At 46.9% G+C, this 21515-nt stretch overlaps 1 protein-coding gene across 2 annotated transcripts in view; it reads left to right on the top strand.

Moving 5' to 3' along the window:
• The window catches only part of KNTC1 (kinetochore associated 1), a 495394-nt gene that overhangs the window by 258686 nt on the left and 215193 nt on the right, over positions 1-21515 (top strand). For both annotated transcript variants that reach the window (XM_069214955.1, XM_069214954.1), the window contains exon 40: positions 1094-1198. In XM_069214955.1, coding sequence (XP_069071056.1) covers positions 1094-1198 — 105 coding nt within the window. The remainder of the gene's footprint in view (positions 1-1093; positions 1199-21515) is intronic.

A 21515-nucleotide genomic window follows, 5' to 3' on the forward strand; every position in this document is an offset into this window, starting at 1 on the left:
GCCTAATACCTAAACATGACCTCTAGGCACTATAGTCAGTTTCATCCCTAGTGTGACAATATAGTTGTAGTTCCCTTGTTCTTTTGGAAATATTCTGTGACAAAATGATTGGAAGAGGGTACTGGGGTTTGATGGATATTCAAGGCTCCACAGCAACACTCTACAGCACATGAAGCTGTCCATTTTCAGTTTTTATTCTCCCTCCTCCAGAATTAATTGCAACCAGTGCATCACATGGGGGTTCACCTGCCAGTCCCAACTTTGTTAAGCAGGCTGTTTTAATCAGTAGTAATTCTGGGTCAGGGGTAAGGAGCTGTTCAGTACTGTGGGTTCCTTTGGTCTCCTTATTGTCACCAGCATACCTCAAGTACATTTTTCTTCAGCTTGATAGTACTTATTTTTTGGATACTCTGTTTTGTCACCTCGAGCTTGGGAGGCCAGTGGAACCTAACAATAAAATTACCTCATGGTAGATTAATGGCTTTATATTGGGGGCTTTCCTGAGGGAAATGTAAAAAGAAGAGGGCTTGTTGACATATTTGTGCCTTCTAGAAGTCCTACTTGGTCTAGGGCATTCTTCAGGACAAGGGTCCCTTAAAATCTCTCTTTCAAGCAACACCTATTGTTTCTCCCTAAGCACACTGTCTCTAGGTACTGGGGATTACTGATTGTGTCACTTTTGATGGTAGAAGCATGGTCGGGTACTGCCTGGGATGAAGACAACATTCTGAGGAATACCTGGCAGAAATTGTTTGTGTTTATGAAACTGACATGCAGAAGCTCAATGAATCTCAGATTCAGTGCGCTTTTGACAACCGCATATATTGAATACAGCTTACACCAGGTATCATTCAAAGCCTCAACATTTTAAAGTAATATATGTTGAAAGAATGTTTAGTTAAAATGCATGTAATTTAAGATGCCATTCAACATATTGTCTACTTCATAATGGTATTGATTCCTGTATTTTGTACATTGTTGACTGTGACAGTTATCTTTGGTATTTCACATTTGCTTTCTTTGTTACGTTTATGCCATTTTAATGTTGTTCAGTTGTTCACCTTAGGTATATATTTATATTGGTCTGTTTCAGCTCCATGATGAGAAACAAATGAACGAGTGCAAGATCATTGTGCGCGCAATGGGCGAAAAAACTGTGTCGGTTATTAAGGATACAGCCATGGCTTTATTGCACAAGGTAAGATGATCATGGAAAGCTGTTCCATCATCTACAGATCTTGAAGAAGCCATGGATGTGGATGAAACATGAATGTGTGTGTGTATGTCTGTAGGGCCATGGAGTCCTTGCATACCACAGGGCCTTTACAGTAATAAAATACAGTATTTCTTTTATATCTTCTTTGCTGAGTAGCTTAGCATAGAGATGCATGCCATGGCAACAGTTGTAACATTTAGTGGTGGTCAGTGGCAGTGAAAGTTATGGATTCATAGCTTCTACAAATCCTAAAATGTTTAGCCTTTATCTGTTGTGTGCATGAAGTTTGGACACTAAGATCGCTTAGTGTATTTAGTAGTCCAGACTTTGGCTCTTTTTGTTAGTATTCAGTCTTAGTGTATTAGTAAATATTAATATTTAGTATTAAATCTGTAGAACAGAGACAGAAATATATGTTTCTCTTCCAGGGGATCCTCATCAATAGTCATAAACATTGAATATTCCCGCCCTTGTGCGGGGACCCCGGAGCATATATAAAATACACACATATAAAGTATGAAATATGCATGAAAAATATATATATAGCATTTTTAGTAGACATATCTGTCATACTAAACTCATATATACATGTGTAAAACAGCAATGCAGGCTATAATCATAAACAGGCTAAAATGCTTTATTTCTATGAAGTTTTTTTTTTTTTTTTTTTTTATCATTATAAAATTACAATAGAGAATAAATATCTACCCAAGCCCCCAAAACTGGGCTTAGGGAAATAAGCAGTAGTAATCACTAGAGAAAAAGAGAAAAAACTACATTGAAAAACAATGGAGCATTCTTAGCCAATAGGCTGCATGCAGGTTAACACAGGAGAACCATAAAAACTTTGGCACCGTGCCTTTAAGACCCTGAGCACCTCCAGTATCCCACCATGCCTCAGGGGTGAAGGAGAGGTGACAGTTGGTTCACAGTTAGGTCAGTTCTTTTTTCCGGCTTCTTCTGAGAGGATCCTGGAGCATTGAGCTCTCAGTTTTTCTCAGAAAAATACTTTAAAACAGCGTTTTGTCCTGTTTTACTCGACAGCTAACATCATTGTCTGAGTTTGGCAGTTTTTTCCTGACAGAAAAATGCCTTCCCTTTTTGTCAAATGCCCTTCTTGTGGGAAGAAGAAGGCCCAGTCAGATCCACACACTCTTTGTATTGTGTGCCTGCCTCAGAGTCACTGCCCTGACACTTGCAAACACTGCAAGAACATGTCAAAGAGGACTCTGAAGGACAGAGAAAAGATCAGGCTTCATGGGCTTCACGAGAGGCAGAAAACATCATCCTCTTCGCTTCCCAGGCAGCCAACAAGCCACTCTCAGGAGAGAATGGCTAGGTTGACGTCAGCAGGTAGGAAAGTACCTGTTTGTTCCCCGTCGACGTCGTCACTGCCACCATCTCACCGCCATAGATCGCCGTCGACGGCGACCCGCCCAACGTCGAAGGATACGGCGTCGAGGGAACATGGCCATCGCAGGGGCATATCTCCGTCGACGGCAGCCCGCCGATCGACGTCGAGCCATCACCGGCGTGCCCTTTCGCCGACCGAAGGCCTCACGCCCCCGACGTCAAGAGACACGACGTCGAAATCGCCACGGCGGCAAGAGCGTCATCCGCCGTCGGCCGCCCACCGCTCGACGTCGAGGCACACGACGGCGAGCAGGTCGAGGTCCAGAGATCGCCGTTCGACGTCAAGGCACTCAACGTCGAGGCACTCAACGTCGAGGCAAGAACAACCGGCGGTGCGCCCTTCGACGTCAGCACAACCGTCGACGTCGACACAGGTTTTACCTGTCTCGCAGGGAGTAGAACATCGCCTTCCGCCAGCAGATAAGGCCGCTCCATCTCCAGTGGTCTCCATACGGAGTGATTCATCTCGTTCGAGAGCGGCATCATCGGGGCATATTTCACCCATCAATTTCTCACCAAGATGGTTGGAGAGCCTTAATAGACCAGCGGCCTCCCCGGATTCGCAGTATTCACGAATGTACTCTCCTACTGCCTCTCTCCCGAGAACACCATCACCGACCGCGCGGGCAGGACGGGCTCGTTCTGCTTCTTGTCAACTGACCACGAGGCCTGGGCGCTCTGTTACAGCGTCTCGCAGCAGGTCACGTTCCCAGCGACGATCTAGGTCACGATCACGACACAGAAGATCGCCCTCTTGGTCGTAGTCAGGGTCATCCGTCGGACGTTACTCCCCCACCTTAACAGATTCTCCACCGCTAGAGTCTCACCGGTGGATGACATCACTACTTTTAATGAGGTACTTTTCAGGGGAGCACAGAAGTTAAATATAGAGGTTCCAGCACCATCTACCTCCTCGTCAGTCATTTTTGAGACTCTGCAACATAGAGCAGTTTCGAAAAAGTTACTGCCGCTAGTGCCTGGTCTGTTGCAGCCAACCATTGACACTTTTTTAGCGCCAGCCACCCTCAAATCTGCTCCGGCTAGGATTTTGAAAAAATATAAAGCGCCTGAACAGGATCCTTTATTCCTAAGAATGGATCCACCACCGGACTCAGTAATATTGGCCGCAGCCCGAAAAACTCACTCAGTGGCATCATCCTCCACGGTCCCACCGGACAAAGAGAGCAGGCATCTCGACTCTCTGGGGAGAAAAATGTGCTGCACGGCGCCATCTATAATGAAGGTCTCCAGTGCGTCTGCACTCCTGGGCAGGTATGACCGTTCTCTGTGGGACTCTCTCAACAGGTTCACAGAAAAGTTACCTAGGGAAGACAGGCAGGACTTCCAAGAGATCCTGCAAGAGGGATGTCTGGTATCCAACCAAGTCATCAGCGCAGCGGCAGATGGGGCAGACTTAGCTGCACATGGGTAAGCACATGGAATCTGTGCAAGAAGGTCTTCCTGGCTGAGACTGACTGGTTTAACACAGGAAGCACAACAGGGCATCCTAAATCTTCCATTTAACGGGAACTCGCTGTTTGGTACCCATACGGATGAAGAAATGGCACGCATGAAGACCGAAGTGGACACCATGAGGGCAGTAGGCCTGGAAAGGAAGAAGGACTTCAGGCGGAGGTATAGGCCTTATGACAGGCGCCCTTTCCAGCAGAGGGTTCAAACCCCTCACTGGTTCCAGAGGCCACAGCAAAGGCAGGGACGCCCTCTTTTTCAGGCTCGTAAGGCCACAAGGGAACGAGGGTCAAGTAGACCTCAACAGTCCACACCAAAAGCGCCGGCCAAGCAATGAGATCTCGCTTCCCTCGACACTGTGCACCACTCCGGTGGGGGGAAGTATCACGGATTTTCTTCACGAGTGGCACTCTATCACAAAAGACAAATGGGTGCAAAACGTTGTCTAAAATGGCTACTCTCTTCTTTTCAAACAACCTCCACCGCACTTGCCACCAGCCAAATGCAATCCATCTCATCTCAGCCTACTGCGCAAAGAGGCTCTCGCCCTCTTCCGAAAGAAGGCAATAGAAAAGGTTCCACTTGCGCACAGAGGAAAGGGGGTTTACTCCCGTTATTTTCTGGTGGCGAAAAAAGGCCGAGAGGGCGTTTTCAGACCGATTCTGGACTTACGGATTCTGAACAAGTACATAAGAAAACAGAAGTTCAGGATGCTGGCTCTTCACCAGATTTTCCCTCGCTACATCAGGGAGACTGGATGTGCTCCATCGACCTGCAGGATGCATATTTTCACATCCCGATAGCTCCCAAGCATCGGAAATTCTTGCGCTTCCCGATAGCCTCACAGCACTATCAGTTCAGAGTGCTACCATTCGGCCTGAAATCTGCCCCCGCGTCTTCTCGAAATGTGTGGCAGTGGTAGCGGCATATCATCGGAAACAAAAAATCTTCATCTACCCATACCTAGACGACTGGCTACTGAAAGCTTCCTCTCCGGATCAGGCGAGAAACCATCGGGACATTGTGCTCAAGGTTTTCGAGTCTCTAGGTCTTCAAGTCAACTACCAAAAGTCCACCTTGATTCCAACACAGAACCTCCACTACCTGGGAGCTATACTAAACACAGAGCTCCAAAGAGTGTATCCTTCGGAGGAACGACTATTATCAATAAAGAGGAAGTGTCAAGACCTGTTAAAATCCGACGCACCTACGGCCCGTCAGGTGACATCTCTGCTGGGCTCCATGGCATCATGCATTTTCATTGTCCCAAATGCCAGGCTGCACATGAGGCCCCTCCAAGAGGCGTTGGAGAACAACTGGAGCCAAAGGACAGGTCGCTGGGAGGACAGAGTGCGGCTACCGATAGCAGCACGTCAGTCATTGCAATGGTGGATGCACAGACCTCACCTGTCAGTAGGGGCTCTGTTTCACCAGGTAATTCCATCCGACACTCTGGTAACGGATGCGTCTCTTCAGGGATGGGGGGCTCATCTAGGTCCCCTTCAACTCAGGGCCTATGGTCCGACAACGAAAAGAAGTACCACATCAATCTGCTGGAGCTCAGAGCGGTCCATCTGGCTCTCAAGTCTTTTGCTCCATCAATTCAGGGGAAATCTCTCCTAATACAAACGGACAATACAACCACAATGTATTATTTGAACAGACAGGGGGGAACAAGATCCCTACCCCTATCTCGGGAGTCCCAAACAATCTGGCATTGGCTCCTGGCCAGAAGAATGTCACTTACAGCGGTTCACCTACCTGGTCAACAAAACGTGGAAGCAGATTTCCTGAGCAGACACCTAGAGGACGCCCACGATTGGGTCCTACACGGCGAAGTCGTCGAAGACATCTTCGCTCAATGGGGTCGGCCTCAATTGGATCTCTTCGCAGACGAAGTAAACAAGAAATGCCCAGACTTCGCATCCAGGTTCTACCGTCCGGGATCTCGAGGGAATGCCCTGTTAATCGACTGGTCAGGGATATCTCTCTACGCTTTTCCACCGATTCCCCTCATACCGGTAGTGATCAACAAACTTTACAGATCCAGCACCAGAATGATTCTCATAGCGCTGCAATGGCCCCGTCAATTCTGGTACACAGATCTCCTCAACCTATCGGAACAACCTCACAGGAGGCTGCCGTGCAGACCGGATCTTCTGAGCAGGATGGAGGGCAGGGTTCTGCATCCCAACCTACCCTCTCTGAGCTTGACAGCATGGCTCCTGAATTCCTGCAGTATGGGCACCTAGGGCTCTCCCAGGAGTGCATGAACATCTTGAAAGAGTCCAGACGACCTTCCACGCAGCATTCTTACGCGTTTAAGTGGAAGAGGTTCTACATATGGTGCTGTCAACAAGGTCAGAATCCCATACGGGTTCAGGAGGATGTTATATTGTCTTACTTACTCCATCTGGCAAAGTCCGGTCTGCAGGTATCCTCTATTAAGGTACATTTGTCTGCCATTACAGCCTATCGTAAGTCACCTTCTCAGGAATCCTTCTTTACGAAACCAGTAGTCAAGGATTTCTTAGAAGGTTTGAAAAAAGTTTTTCCGCCCATTCCCTCCATGGGAACTGAACATAGTATTGTCAAAACTTAGGGCCCTCCTTTCGAACCTATACACAAAGCCTCTTTGCAGCACCTTACGTGGAAGACGGCTTTTTTGGTAGCCATTACTTCCGCGAGGAGGGACAGTGAAATTCAGGCTATCTTCCAAAGAACCGTACACAGTTTTTCACGACAATAGAGTGGTTCTGCGAACTCACCCATCATTCCTACCGAAGGTGGTGTCAGAATTCCACATCAATCAGACTATCTCTCTATCGACTTTCTTCCCCAATCCGGAGACTCCGGCGGAGAAAGCGTTGCTCTCCCTAGATTTGAAAAGAGTGCTGAAATTTTATTTGGATAAAACAAAATTGATTAGACATTCCAACCACTTGTTTGTAAATTATGGTCATTTGAGGACAGGAGAGGCAGCATCTAAACGAACAATATCAAGATGGATAGTTTCTTGTATTGTTAATGCTTACCAGTTGGCTAACAAACAACTACTAGCTAGACCTAAAGCGCATTCCACAAGGGGAAAAGCGGCTACTGCTGCCCTCCTTAACAATGTTCCAATATCTGAGATTTGTAAGGCTGCTACACGGAAGTCTGTACATACATTTACTAGACATTACTGTTTGGACTCAGATGCAAGAGCAGATGCCCAAGTGGGGCAGGCCTCTCTGAGAAATTTGTTTGCATGATACATATCTATTCCTGCACTTCTATTAGACAGTCCTCAGAGTTTAGGGATGGGCTTGCTAATCTATTCAATGTTTATGACTATTGATGAGGATCCCCTGGAAGAGAAGGATAAGTTACTTACCTGTAAATCCTAGTTCTCTTCCAGGGGTATCCTCATCAAAGTCATAAACAACCCACCCTCCTCCCCGGACGCACGTCTCCTAGAAGTGCAGGACAGACTATCTTTCAAATCAGTTACACAGATTGTCACCGTAAAAAAGTACTGACCTAACTGTGAACCAACTGTCACCTCTCCTTCACCCCTGAGGCATGGTGGGATACTGGAGGTGCTCAGGGTCTTAAAGGCACGGTGCCAAAGTTTTTATGGTTCTCCTGTGTTAACCTGCATGCAGCCTATTGGCTAAGAATGCTCCATTGTTTTTCAATGTAGTTTTTTCTCTTTTTCTCTAGTGATTACTACTGCTTATTTCCCTAAGCCCAGTTTTGGGGGCTTGGGTAGATATTTATTCTCTATTGTAATTTTATAATGATTAAAAAATAAAAATAAAAAAAAAACTTCATAGAAATAAAGCATTTTAGCCTGTTTATGGTTATAGCCTGCATTGCTGTTTTACACATGTATATATGAGTTTAGTATGAAAGATATGTCTACTAAAAATGCTATATATATATTTTTCGTGCATATTTCATACTTTATATGTGTGTATTTTATATATGCTCCGGGGTCCCCGCACAAGGGCGGGAATATTCAATGTTTATGACTTTGATGAGGATACCCCTGGAAGAGAACTAGGATTTACAGGTAAGTATCCTACCTACCGGTGCTAATAACTAAATACTGGAGTAGAATGCTAGTCTCAGATCTATACCAAATATACATTATTTTATTAAACATTTTAGAGTTGCTGTCTTGGCAAGACTGAAGTGTTATGTCCAATGAGTAGCATTTTTAATGGCTACTTCTAGCAAATTTGCCACCTTTTAGGTTTCACCAGGAGTCATACTAGATCAGAAACTTTTCCATCGCAATTGCTCTAACGCACTGGTAGGTGATTCCATTGGACTCTGTGGTGACCTCACATTACATCCGCTTCCAAAAACAGTGGTGTACAGCTGATTCTAGATGTCATTCCTGTGTGAATTTGTCTGTTTCTTTCTTTCTACACCATTTGACGCAGATCTAGAGCTCTGCTCCCAGCTTTTCACTGACCCCAATGCTAGTCTTAGACCAGAATACCACTATGTGGGACTGCAATAACTAAGTCAGTGTGTTTTTTTGCTGATAATGTGTGAGGAGGCACTTCGTCTCTGGAAATGGCTGAACCTTTTCTAGTTATTATCCCTGACAGCCAGTTGTTTGGCTGCTTTGCTGAACGCTGGGACGGACGTCAGTTGATGGACCACAAATGGCATCTTTGTTCAAAGGTGGCTCAAGACATCTTCCGCCAGTGGGGAATGCCATGGTTGGATGTTTTTGCCACCTCCAAGAACACACTCTTGTGATGGTTGTGCTTTGGAGTTTCTGCAACGAGGTTTCCAGGGAGACAGTCTACCTGCAGTGGGATACCAGTCTCCCATACTCTTTCCCACCTCTTCCTCTCATACCCTGAGATCTGATCGAGACATCTAGTTGCAGATTCCTTAACTTTGAATTTTCCCTGCTCGCTCGTTGACACTTTTCGTCTCGAGTGGAGATCAGGCCTCCTGTATGCCTTTCCTCCCATACCACATCTGCCCAGCGTTCTCAAGAAGATCAAGAATGACCGGGCCCAAGTAATCCTTGTGGCTCTGGACCGGGCACGAAAAGTCTGATATCCCGAGCTGTTGAGCATGCCTATCGATCCTTCGATCAGACTGCCCCTTCGGGAGGATCTTGCCGTTGCAGCAGCAGGGGAGGGTTCTCCACCCGAACTTGTCCAGTCTCCGCCTTCTTGCATGGAGATTGAGCTGCAGCAGTTGACAGCTTTGGACCTTCCACCCAACAACTTTAATGTTAACTTGGTACCCTGATGTCCCTCCACCAAAATGGTATATGCCTGTAGTTGGCATAAATTTGTAAATTTGTGGTATGGTGCACAAATAAGTCTGTTGACCCCCTCTCTCTGAGGTTCTTTTGTTTATATTTTCTTTGGCCCAGCAGGGCTCTGCATTGGGCACCCTCAAAGGTTATTTATCTGCTATCTCTGCATTTCTAAGATTACCAGACTAACCCTCTTTGTTTAAGTCTACTATTGTTAGTAGGTTCTTTAAGGGTCTTAGCCTCATATTCCCTCAATCCTTATTCATCAGGCCCCAATGGGATTTGAATTTTGTTGTGACATTCCTAATCTGTGCTCCATTTGAGCCTCTCCACAATTATTCTCTCAAGCTTCTAACATTAAAAACAGCCTTTCTTGTGGCCATTACCTCTGCCCACAGGGTATGTGAGCTGCAGTCATTGTCATCTAAGCTGCCCTACCTGTCCATCTATCCTGACAAAGTGGTGCTTTGCACTAGGGCTTTTTACCTACCAAAAGGTGTTTACGCCCTTTCATGTAGGCCAATACATCACCTTGCCTACTTTTTATGCCCCCCCCCCTTAATGGAGAGAGACTCCACCACCTGGATCCAAAAAAACAGTGCCGTTCTACCTTGATTGTACCAAAGAGTTCCGGGTGAATGATCAAGTTTTTGTTAGTTATGTGAGTGTGAAGAAAGGTCAGTTTGTGCAAAAGTGAACTGTCTCCAGATAGGTCGTTATCTGTATCAAAATGTGCTTGGCTAAAAAGCAAATCCTGAAGGGTTTACGTGCTCATTCTACCAGAGCGACAGCTGCAACCATTGCATTAGCATGCAGAGTTCTAGTTCTGGACATCTGTCAGGCATCAACGTGGGCATCCTTGCACACGTTCACCAAAAACTACTGCCTGGACAGTCAGGACCAAAAGGACGGGCACTTTGCCTTTCGGTCCTGCAGGATTTCCTAGTATGATCTTGGTTCGCAGACCCTCCTTTGGGGATTGTATTGCTTGAGTATCTATTCTAAGGTAAGGAATCTGCAACTAGATGTCTCTGTCGGATGAACAAGTTACTTACCTTTGGTAACGCCTTTTCTGGTAGAGGCAATATCTAGTTGCATATTCCTTACTGACCCACCCATCCTCCCTGCTCTACGAACTGATTTCTAGGGACAGGGACTGCCCTTCCAGGGCCCTAGTTTTGATGCGCCAGTGGTCACTGTTCTTCATGGTTCTGCGCTTCTGGCATAGAAAGTCATGAAAAGAAACCAACGTCAGCGCACCTGGGTTGCATCTATATAAGAACCGCAATGTCATATCCGGTGCGCAAGACGGACTTGGAGCTGACCAGTGCCACTTGACGGCTCACAGGGGTACTGCTTGAGAAAATTCTCTGGATCCAGACTAACGCCTGGGGGAAATTTGAAGGTAAGGAATCTGTAACTAGATATTGTCTATACCAAATAAGGCGTTACCGAAGGTAAGTAACTTGTTCTTCAGGAAAGAGTGGGCTCATATCATTTCGATATCTCCTGATTGGCCTATGAGCATGTGGTATTTTGATTTGTGGAACATAAGCACTTTCCCTCCGATTCATCTACCCCTTCGGTAGGACCTCCTGTTTCGGCAACAGGACAGCATCCTACACCTCACTCCACAAGATTACACCTCAATGTGTGGAGATTGAGCTGCACCAACTGAATGGGTTTGATTTACCAGCTGAAGTTGTGAATGCTCATCTTTAGGCCATGCATATGTGTAGCAAATCCATCTTTACTCCAGTATTGGAACTTTTATAGATTCACATGCTTGAATCATTCCCCGTCGTTGAGATGGGAGACCCTTATTCTTGTACGTATGGATACGGGAAGAGTATGGAGGGGTTGCTGGACACTTTAGGATACCAGCCTGACCCACAAATGGACGGGGTGCAGGATTTGGGTGATGCCAGTGCACTAGACACCTCCATGACACTGGTATGCTCTCTCCTCCTAGCGTGGCTACGGAGGAGGGTGCTTCTTACTCTATGGTTGTGAGAAGGGCGGCTGAGGTCTTGGACCTCGTGCTTCCTTCTGTTGAGGTTAGGCCTAACATCCTAACCGACGTGCTTCATCCAGGGTCTTCCACTTCCGAACCCCTTTAACCCTTCAATGAAGCACTGACAGACGTCCTTTTGGGTACTTGCTCCGATTGCCTGCCGCCATCGGCCTGTGCCGTCAGACCCAAAATTCTTGACCCAACACCCTAAACCTGAGAGCCTTGTCATCCAGGCTTCTTCTTCATGTGGCGCATTCCCTGCCGCACCCCCGGATAGGGAATCAAAAAGACTGGATAATTTGGGGAAGAAGTTTTCTTCTTCCCGCAGTCTAGCACTGTGTTCCACGAACACCGCATGCCTTTTGGGCGCTATTTCCATACTCTCTGGGAGCGGTTGCGCAAGTGCTGCTTGCAGTTCCGGAGGAGGCCTGGGCTTTCCTGTCCCAAGCCGTAACAGATGGGAGGGATGCAGCTAAGTTCCTGATTCGTTGTGGACTGGATACGACCGACTATCTGGGCAGATCGGTTACATTGACGGTGGCATTAAGACGCCACGCCTGGCTGAGAATGTCTGGCTTTTCAGGGGATGTCCAGCAATCCTTGATGGACATGCCCTTTGATGGCACACGTCTCTTCGTAGACAAGGCTGATTCAGCGCTCGAGCGCTTTAAGGATTCCCGAGCCATGGCCCGGTCCCTTGGCCTTGCACCTGCACCTAGACCCCAGCAGTCCGTCTTTGGCCCCTTTCGTGGCTACGGAAGGGGCACCCAACCGTGCTCTTTTCCACCTGGCCACAGACCTGTGCATGCTGTACAGCTCCTGCGCGGAAGCGGGATCCCATTTTCCCGGGGATCAGGAAGCCAGCGGGTCGCCCACACCACCCCCACCTCTTCCTCAGCCTGCAAGCCTTCCTAGTCCGCAGGTACATCAGGAGGCAGTAGGTGGCAGGATACGCCATCACCTGCCCCAATGGCAAGCCATTACCTCGGGCAGGTGGGTACTCCAAATTGTCCGAAGGAGCTACTTCCTCCCCTTCGAGACATCTCCTCCAGCCATGCCACTTTCATCAGTCCGATATCGGAGGATCATATGACGTTTCTCCACGAGAAAGTCCAAGCCCCATTGGCCAAAGGAGCGATAGAGAGGGTTCTGTTGCCAGAAGTAGGTCGTGGTTGCCATTCCTGCTACTTTCTGGTTTCGAAAAAGTAAAATCATTCATGCACATTAAGACCAAATAGTTAGGACGGGCCAACATATTTTATTGCCACTGATTATTAGTGCAATTTCATTAGGACTAGGGGACCTACTTGTTAAGCATGATTAGCCACACTCCTGTAAGGATAAAACCTGAGATAAAACAGGGAAGAATAAGGACACAGTATGTGTAGTGTTGTTCATATGTCAAAACCCAGTATCATAACGTAATATATGTACAACAAACCCGCTATTGTGATCGTTTACCAGCAGCTAAGGGCACCTCTTGACGAATTGCCTCTCAAAAAACAGTAAATCATTTAAGAACATGCAGAGAAAAAAGGCCTCATTAATAACTACTTGCTTCTAGATCATAATTGATGATGTGACTAGAAGGGATTTTTGTGAGGTGATTAAAACAAGAGACATCTATAAAATGCAGAGCATTGGATTGTAATAAGCATCATGTTTGAAGATTTGTGGAAGAGTTAGAAATCACAGGTCATATAGTTTTCATTGCTAGTTTGAATGTTATGTTAAATGGCTTTTATAAAGCGCGACAATCACCCAGAGGTATCGAGGTGATAGAAAGATTAGAAGGAGAGATTGCCCATTTAAAATGGGAAAAAACAGGTTTTAAGAGCCCTTCTAAAGGTCAGTAAATCAGGCAGAGATTTAATGTGCAGGGGAAGAGAATTCCAGAATTTTCACGGCCCCATGAGAAACTTCTTCCACCCCACTCCGAAAGCCTGAACTTGGGGACCACCACATTCATGGCCGAGCTTGAGCATAGCGACCCCCCTGGCTAATGCCATCTGAATGTATCTTTGAGGAATTTAGGGCCTAGATTATGTAAGGCCTTACAGGTGATGCACAGATCCTTGAAGCTCACTCTGTGTTTAACAGGTAGACAATGTAACTTCCTTATAGCAGGTTTAGCTGACTGTGATTTAGGGATTCCCAGTGATAGCCTAGCTGCTGCATTTTGGAGGGCCCGGAGCTTGTTAGCAAACTGCAAATGCAAATTGAAGTATAATACGTTGCAGTAATCAAGTTTGGCTAAAACTAGCACAGTCACTAAAGTTGTTTGAAGCGTTGGGGGTATATACTTTAAAATGTTCTTAATTATCTTGAGCGCATAAAAAGATGTTGTGATGGTTGCGTTCACTTGGTCCCCAAACACTAGTTTCTTATCCATCAGGATACCCAGATTCTTAGCCTTATTGGCTGGAGGTGGTAACGTACTCAAGTCTGAAGCCCAGCAGGACAGTGTCCAGAAGGAACTATCCCTCCCAAAGAGGAGGACCTCCGTCTTGCTGGAATTCAGTTTCAGACAAAAACAGCCCATCCAGTCGCGGATAGCTAACATACAGTCATGAAAGTTCTGGCAGGTGTTATGAGAGGGTTAGAGAAGGACATGACGATTTGGGTGTCATTGGCGTAGGATGTTAAGAAGCCGAATTATTTAATCAACACTGCTAGGGGTGTCACTTATATATTGAACAGTGTGGGACTTAACGTTGACACCTGTGGGACACCGCACGACGGGACAAAATGGTCTGACTCGAGTTCTTTCAGATACTGCCTGTTCTCTTCCACTAAGGAAAGAGCTCAAAAGGGACAAAGGGTGATCCTTAATCCCAGTGTTCTCAAGACGTTCAACCAACACCTTGTGGTTGATCGTATCAAAGGCAAAGGCAGTGTAAGAGTAAGGGGCTGTTATGTTTGCTGAAGATATATTATAAGATTTTTGTTGAATTCGTAAGTACGGACTCTCTTCTGTGTATGTGATTTCAGTACTCCTTTGCAAAGAAGATTTTTTTCTTTTTTTAACAAAAACGCAAACACAAATCTTTAACAAGCATACCTAATGGCAACATTAACTAAATATATTGTTTGTAAATCCAGTAACTGCCAGAAAAAAAGGACTGAATCAGCTCCCACTTAGATGAAACAAAACGAAGTCAGGAAAATGGGGCGTAGATGGCCCTTTTTTGTCAGATAGTTTGTATTTCCATCAGCATTGTCAGATGCTCTCTTGTCCAGCTTCTCCTTTTATTTTTTTATGTTTCAGCTGGTGCTAGAAGCCCAGCATGCACCAACTGTTTGTGGGAGAAAAACTTCACTGAGCTTCACACCCTCTGAATTTCGTGTTTGCTTGAGTTGTAGATGGACCTTAATACTTCCAGAAAATATTGACAAGGTCTCCAAGTGCAGAGAGATTACCAGTGTGTGAGGGAGGATGATAGTCACACATTTTTTTGGCAACCTTAGAGACTTGCTTGAAGGTATCAAACTTCCGAATTGCATAAGAAAGGTCATATTGTATTGTCTTCAGCCTCAGCACCAAAAGCAGCAGTATCCGCATATGAAGCAGCCCAAGGGAAGTGGTGGCAGCCATACTCTCAGCATGAGGTGTATCAACTCATTATTGATATCATGCATTGGCCTCTCACACTGTCCTGCTCCTCCTCCCTCTCCCCTCCATCTTTCCCCCTTTCCATCTCTCCTTTTCCCTCTATTTCTCTATCACTCCCATCCTTACCCCCTCTTCCTTCCTTATTCCTCTCACACCCTTTTCCTCTCCCTTCTTCAGCTGTTGAAGATTAGGTAGGCTTTTCAGTCTGTTTGTCCTGCCTGGCATTTTTTCATCAGTACAAGGACAGGTATGGTACAAGAAAAACGCTGCACCCACAGCCACTGCTGCCGCCACTGCTACAAACCTTCTTTTGATGGATACTTCTAACCGCAGATTCCTCACCTTGTGAATACCCTTAGGCCGCAGACTTAACCTGATTTTTTTTTTTCTCTCAGCAAAACCCTTGCATGTTGGTAGGGGGTGTCATGCGGCTCCACTTCGGGTCCATCCTGTCCCGAATGGGACGTCTGGCCCCTGCATAACTGCCACCTTGCGCTGATTTCAGGGTTTTTTTCCGTGCCTTCTGACGCGAATCCAGAGCTCCCTCCCATGAGTTCTGCCAGAATTCATAGGATTTTCCTCTAAAAAATTTCCCCAGCTTACTTGGGACATGTCCCCTCCTAAAGTGACTGGGTGGAATCCGTGCAGGACTGCCACAAACATATGTCGGTGACAAACCTTCACAAGGTCTGCCTCTGGTGTCTGGGCTCCAAGCACAACTCAGCGTTGTGCGACAAATGTGCCAAGATGAATCTGAAGCCATCGGAGACAGTGAGATCAAGCTGTAAATTGCAGAACATCGTTGGAAGTCGAAAAAGTACCACTCGAGAGCACAGACAGCTTCTCTCTGCTGTAGCCGATCTTGTGAACATTTGCCATAGAAATCAAGATCTGAGGTAAGTCCAAAAAATCTCAAACACAAGAAGTCTAAACACTGAGCCCTTCTACCTGCCGCTCCAGCCATTTAATGGCACGCACTATTTAAGGAACTTGCGAGCTGCAAACGGTGTCTCCCATCTTGGGACTGATTCTGACCGTTCATTGAACTCAGCCTTACTTCCATGGATCGCGGCAAAACTGCAGCAAAATGGGGTTTAAAAAGGCAATGGACCACATTTTCGGTACCCGACCCAGGTCCTTCTGACGCGCCTTCAGGCCCTGAGGATTGAAGATGGCATCCAGTTGGTCTGCTGCCAGCAGATCCTTCCCGACGCTGACTGTGCCGATTGTCCTCAGCCCAAGTCTGATACCACTTAGTGCCCCACAGCCCATGCTACAAACCTGTGCGCTGATGCTGCAGGGTGTACCATTAGTCCTGTCTCATTCAGAAGTGAACACAGAGCAACTTCTGTCAGTGTTGTAGTGCCCTCAGTTATCCAGTATTGGATCTTTTATAAATTCACATGCTTGAATCATCCCCGTCGTCGAAGTGGGAGCCCCACGGTACATGAAAAGCAATAAGCACCAAAAAGTTTTCCATAGGCTATAATGGTAACCCAAATGACTTATATAGCCTATCTCTGTCCTTTTGTGAAAAGGACACAAACCTGGCTGCTGGCCAGTCAGGCACCAGCACCCTCTAGAACACTCTCCAGAGAGCCTCTTTCCCTCAGATTTTCTACTGCACGTCGTGTGAAGGAATTCTCCCTGAGCTTTGCTCCGTTTTCTACTTCTTCAGAAGATTTTCTCTCAGAAACCCTCAAAAAGATGTCAGATTCTTCTAAAAAAGGCTTTTTCCGCCCTTGTAAGACCTGTGGCAAGAAAAGGCTGCATGTGGATGATCCACACAAACTGCTTATACTGCCTGTATCCAGAACACCAGGTAAAAGACTGCAAGATATGCCGCACTTTTTCTGCAAAAACCCTCAGGGACCGTGAGGGTAGACTTTTAACATGGCTACAGGCAAAATCCTGCACTTCAGGTGAGGAGAGTGAGTCAGAAAGGCCACATAAAAGGTCCAGATCTGAGGACCTGGGTCAGGCTGAAAGATCCAGAAAGCGTAAAAAAATTTACCATTAAGAAGGCGTACAGGGCTTGATTTCATCTGAGCCATCATCTCCTCGACGAAAGAAGGACTCATCCCACTGTTCTCCTTCATCTGAGCCTTCTACCTCTAGAAAGGTGTCTATCAAGATCAAGTCGACGACGACACCACCGTCGACGAAGGTTTTCACATCTACCGTCCCCACCACCTCGTCGACGAGACCGTCGACTACGACTACGTCGACATCCATGGTAAAGGCACCTATTTCTTCCATTAAACCACCGTTGACGAAGACTCCAGAAAAGACTTAATGGCTCAAGATAACGTTGATGCCATCGTCGACAAGGACATTGTCGTTGACGACATCGTCTATGAGAGTCCCGTCGACTGCAACACCGTCGAGGAGAGCTCCGTCGGCTACATCACTGTTGACAAGGACACCGTCTGCAAGGCCGCCGTCGACGACACCACCTTCGACGAGACCGTCGTTGATAGAAAACCCGTCCACGATATCAGTGCCGTCGACGGAGCCATCATCATCGACACCATTGATGATGCCAATGGAAGCTGTGAGTCAAATGGATGTTATTCCTATTTCTTCTGGGTCTCCTGATCTTCGCGCCACAGTTAAAATCACAGCAATGTCCAGATCTGCTATATATCCTCAGGCTACTTCACCAAGTAAGGTGACAACCTTGCTGCCTAGTCATCTGCTGGACTGGGAAGAGTCAGATGAGGGTCCATTTGGGGATGTACACAGCCCATCCCAGCTGCACATCAAATATCAAGAAGATGATGATGATGAGTATGATCAATACCAGCCTTATTACTCCCATCAGGGATGCTATTATAAACCTCCGCCTCAACCAAGAGACACTGTCCAGATGCCTGCCTCCTTGATTCAGGACTTGCAGTCAATGTTGCAGGAATATAGGAGGAGGTTCCCAGCCGCAGCGGAGGAGCAACCGCAGCTTCCAACTTCTCCTGTTACACCAAGGAGTGTACTTCCACCTCCAGCTACTCCTAGGATGACTCCACAATCTGTGTTAGCCGCTCCCCCTAGGGATGAGGTTTCGACGTCTGGGGAGAAAGAAGGTGAAATTTCAACACAACTGCATCCTAGTGGGGAATGGGATGATTATCTAGCCCCTACTCCTTCTCCACCACCTCCTCGTCCTTCAGATTTTCCACCGAAGGATATAGGTGGTTTTCACAATTTGATGGATAGGGCGGCCACGCGTTTCCACTTGCCAGCATCGGTCTCGCAGTCTGAATGCTTCCTTCATGACTTTAAGGAACAAGCAAGGAAGTCTGTGAGGGCGATCCCTATCATCGACTTCTTTTGGAGTGAGGGGATCAAGATCATGCAGAACCCAGCAAGAATTCCACCAGTGCCACAGAAGCTCGACAAGAAATATAAGGCAACTCAGGACTCTCCGGCATGTTTGACTGGTCATCCAAAACCAGACTCTGTCATCTCTCATGCTGCTCAAAGGTGTTCTAACAAACCGTCAGCCCCTATATCTACTCCTCCTGATAGAGAAGGAAGGAGACTGGATAATGTGGGCAAGAGATTCTCGTCCATGTCGGCCATAACTGTTCGCGCAGCAAATTCTCTAGCGATTTTGGGCTAATATGATTGCCAAATGTAGTCGGATATGCATGCTTTCATTGACCTCATTCCGGAGAGCAAACAAGCAGAGGCACGAAAGATCCTTCAAGAGCCAATTGGCGGGAGCTGCGGTATTATGCCGCCAGGGTTAGTTGAAAGCCACCTCTTTCAGACCAGAGGTACAGTCCAGAATTCTTGACATGCCATACGACGGAGAATCTCTCTTCGACAAACACGTAGACGACCCATTGCAGGCCATCAAGGCTGACCCAGACACTGCTCGGTCCCTGAGTACTTTGCAGGACCGGAAGCAGCCCTTTTGGGGTGCAAGAGGAAGGGGTTTTACAACATTTTGAGGTTCCTACCACAGGCAGTATCAACAGCCTCAGTATAGACCAGCCTATCAACAACAGTATAGGCAGCCATCCACCGCCTCATACACCAGACAGGGAGGAAGGAGAAAGCAGAATTCCCACACCCCGGATCAACCTCGAAAATAATGATTCTTATCAGGCACCGGCTACGCTTCCCTAGTATTCACAGAACCATCAAGTGGGAGCGAACATCACCAATTACTTCCAGAATTGGAAAAGCATAATATCGGACAAATGGGTGCTGGATATAGTGGCTCGAAGTCATACGTTGGAATTTATACAAAAACCACTACACCATCCACCAGGAAAATCCAAACCGCTCCATCTTCGCCTGCTTCAGCAGGTGGTGTTCCTGATGCTCGCCAAGGGAGCGATAGAGGAGGTTCCGGTTCAGCACAGAGGACTCGTGTTCTACTCCCAGTTCTTTCTAATAAGGAAGAGGTCAGGGGAATGGAGGCCGATCCCAGATCTCGGGAAGCTGAACAAGTTACTACGGAATCCTTTCGTACGATCACACTGTCGGATATCCTGCACCTTTTGAACCCTGGAGACTATATGACAACAATGGATCTCCAGGATGCTTATTTCAACATACCGATACATGTAAAACATCGCAAGTATCTCCGCTTTACTGTGGCCGGTGCCCATTATCAATTCAAAGTCCTCCCCTTCGGCCTGAAGTCAGCGCCACGAATTTTCACAAAATGTCTTGCCCCAGTAGCAGGCTTAATCTGCAACATGGGTTTTCAGGTGTTCCCATACCTGGACGACTGGCTGATAAAAGCTCCTTCATCACAGCTAGCGTCCAAGGCTATAAATGTCTGCCTAGAACTATTTCACAGTTTGGGACTAACAGTGAATTTCCAGAAGTCAGTCACGCTTCCTACACGCAGGATAGTCTTTTTGGGTGCAGAACTCGATACCATTAAAAACAAGGGGTATCTCACTCAGGCACGGCAGCAGAAGCTAGCCAACTTGGCTGTCAGCATCTCAAAAAGAAGGTCCGTTTCAGTAACACTGTTAAAGTCGCTCCTAGGCATGATTTCCTCATCCATCGTCCTGGTTCATCTAGCAAGGTTGAGAATGAGACCTTTGCAAGAGGAGTTACAGCTCCAATGGACCTAGTCACAAGGATCCTTTGAGGATTTGATAAGTGTTACACCAAGGATAGTGGGGGCATTGCGATGGTGGTCTCAAGTCAACCATCTCTCTCAAGGGCTAACCTTTCTCACGCCAATGACAGACTTCATCATCACAACAGATGCTTCATTGGAAGTCTGGGGAGGTCATTTACAGGACATGCGCATTCATGGAAGATGGTCAGATGCGCAGAGAGGAATGCAAATAAATCTCTTGGAATTAAAATCAATTTTCCTCACGCTCAAAGCATTCCTTCTACGTATTGCAGGGTCATCTGCGTTGGTCCATACGGACAACACAACAAGCATGTTCCATATCAACAAACAGGGAGGAACAAGATCCCTCTCCCTCTCAAGGGAAGCTCAATCTCTTTGGGACTGGCTCACGCTGCACAACATTTGCCTCAGGGTGGAGCACCTGCCAGGTGTCAACAAGGTCCTGGCGGACTCTCACAGCAGGACGGACGACAACTGCCACGAATGGGAACTCGACCAGAGGGTACTGGACAGCATCTTCGAATGCTGGTTACGACCGACCCTGGATCTGTTTGCCACCAATCAGAACGCCAAATGCCTATTCTACGCCAATCGATACCCACTCCCGGGGTCGTGGGGAAATGCTCTTTCGATGAGATGGTCCGGGATCTTTGTGTACGCTTTTCCCCCCAGCCGATTGATTCCCAGACTCTTGAGAAAGATGAAGTCGGAGGGCTGCAAGATCATTCTCATAGCGCCCAGGTGGCCCAGGCAGTATTGGTACACGGAGCTTCTTCTTCTGTCGGTGACCAATCCCATGCGTCTCCCCTGCAACCACAACCTTCTCACGAAGACTCAAGGCCGAATTCTTCGCCCGGATCCAGCATCTCTGCAATTGCACGCTTGGCTCCTGAGTTCCGTGAGTTCCAGGGTATGAAAATTGAGGAAGAATGCAAACTGATTTTATCTAGAGCACGAGCGGACAGTACAAATAAGATGTACAAACTCACATTGTAAGAGATTTTGTGTCTGGTGTTTGCAGAACAAGTTCCATCCGTTAAAGATTGAGCCGGAGCAAATTCTTTCAGATCTTCTCACCCTGTCAAAGGCTGGGCTATGTCACGCATACGTTAAGATCCATTTGGCAGCTATAGCTTCCTATAGACGCTCAGCGGATATGCCCTTGCTTGGCTCATCCAGAATTATTAAACAGTTAATGAAAGGCCTCTTTCGTACTTTTCCTCCGGTGCGGCCACCTCCGCCGGAATGGCATCTGAATGTAGTCCTATCCCAGCTAATGAAAGCTGTATTCGAACCCATTCACAGAGCGGAACTCAAATACACACATGGAAGGTGGCAACTCTGCTGGCTCTTACTTCCACCAGAAGAGTCATCGATATACAGGCCTTTACTGTTAAGGAACCTTTT

Source organism: Pleurodeles waltl, chromosome 11 (genome assembly GCF_031143425.1).
Source record: "Pleurodeles waltl isolate 20211129_DDA chromosome 11, aPleWal1.hap1.20221129, whole genome shotgun sequence".
In the NCBI taxonomy this organism is placed as follows: domain Eukaryota; kingdom Metazoa; phylum Chordata; class Amphibia; order Caudata; family Salamandridae; genus Pleurodeles; species Pleurodeles waltl.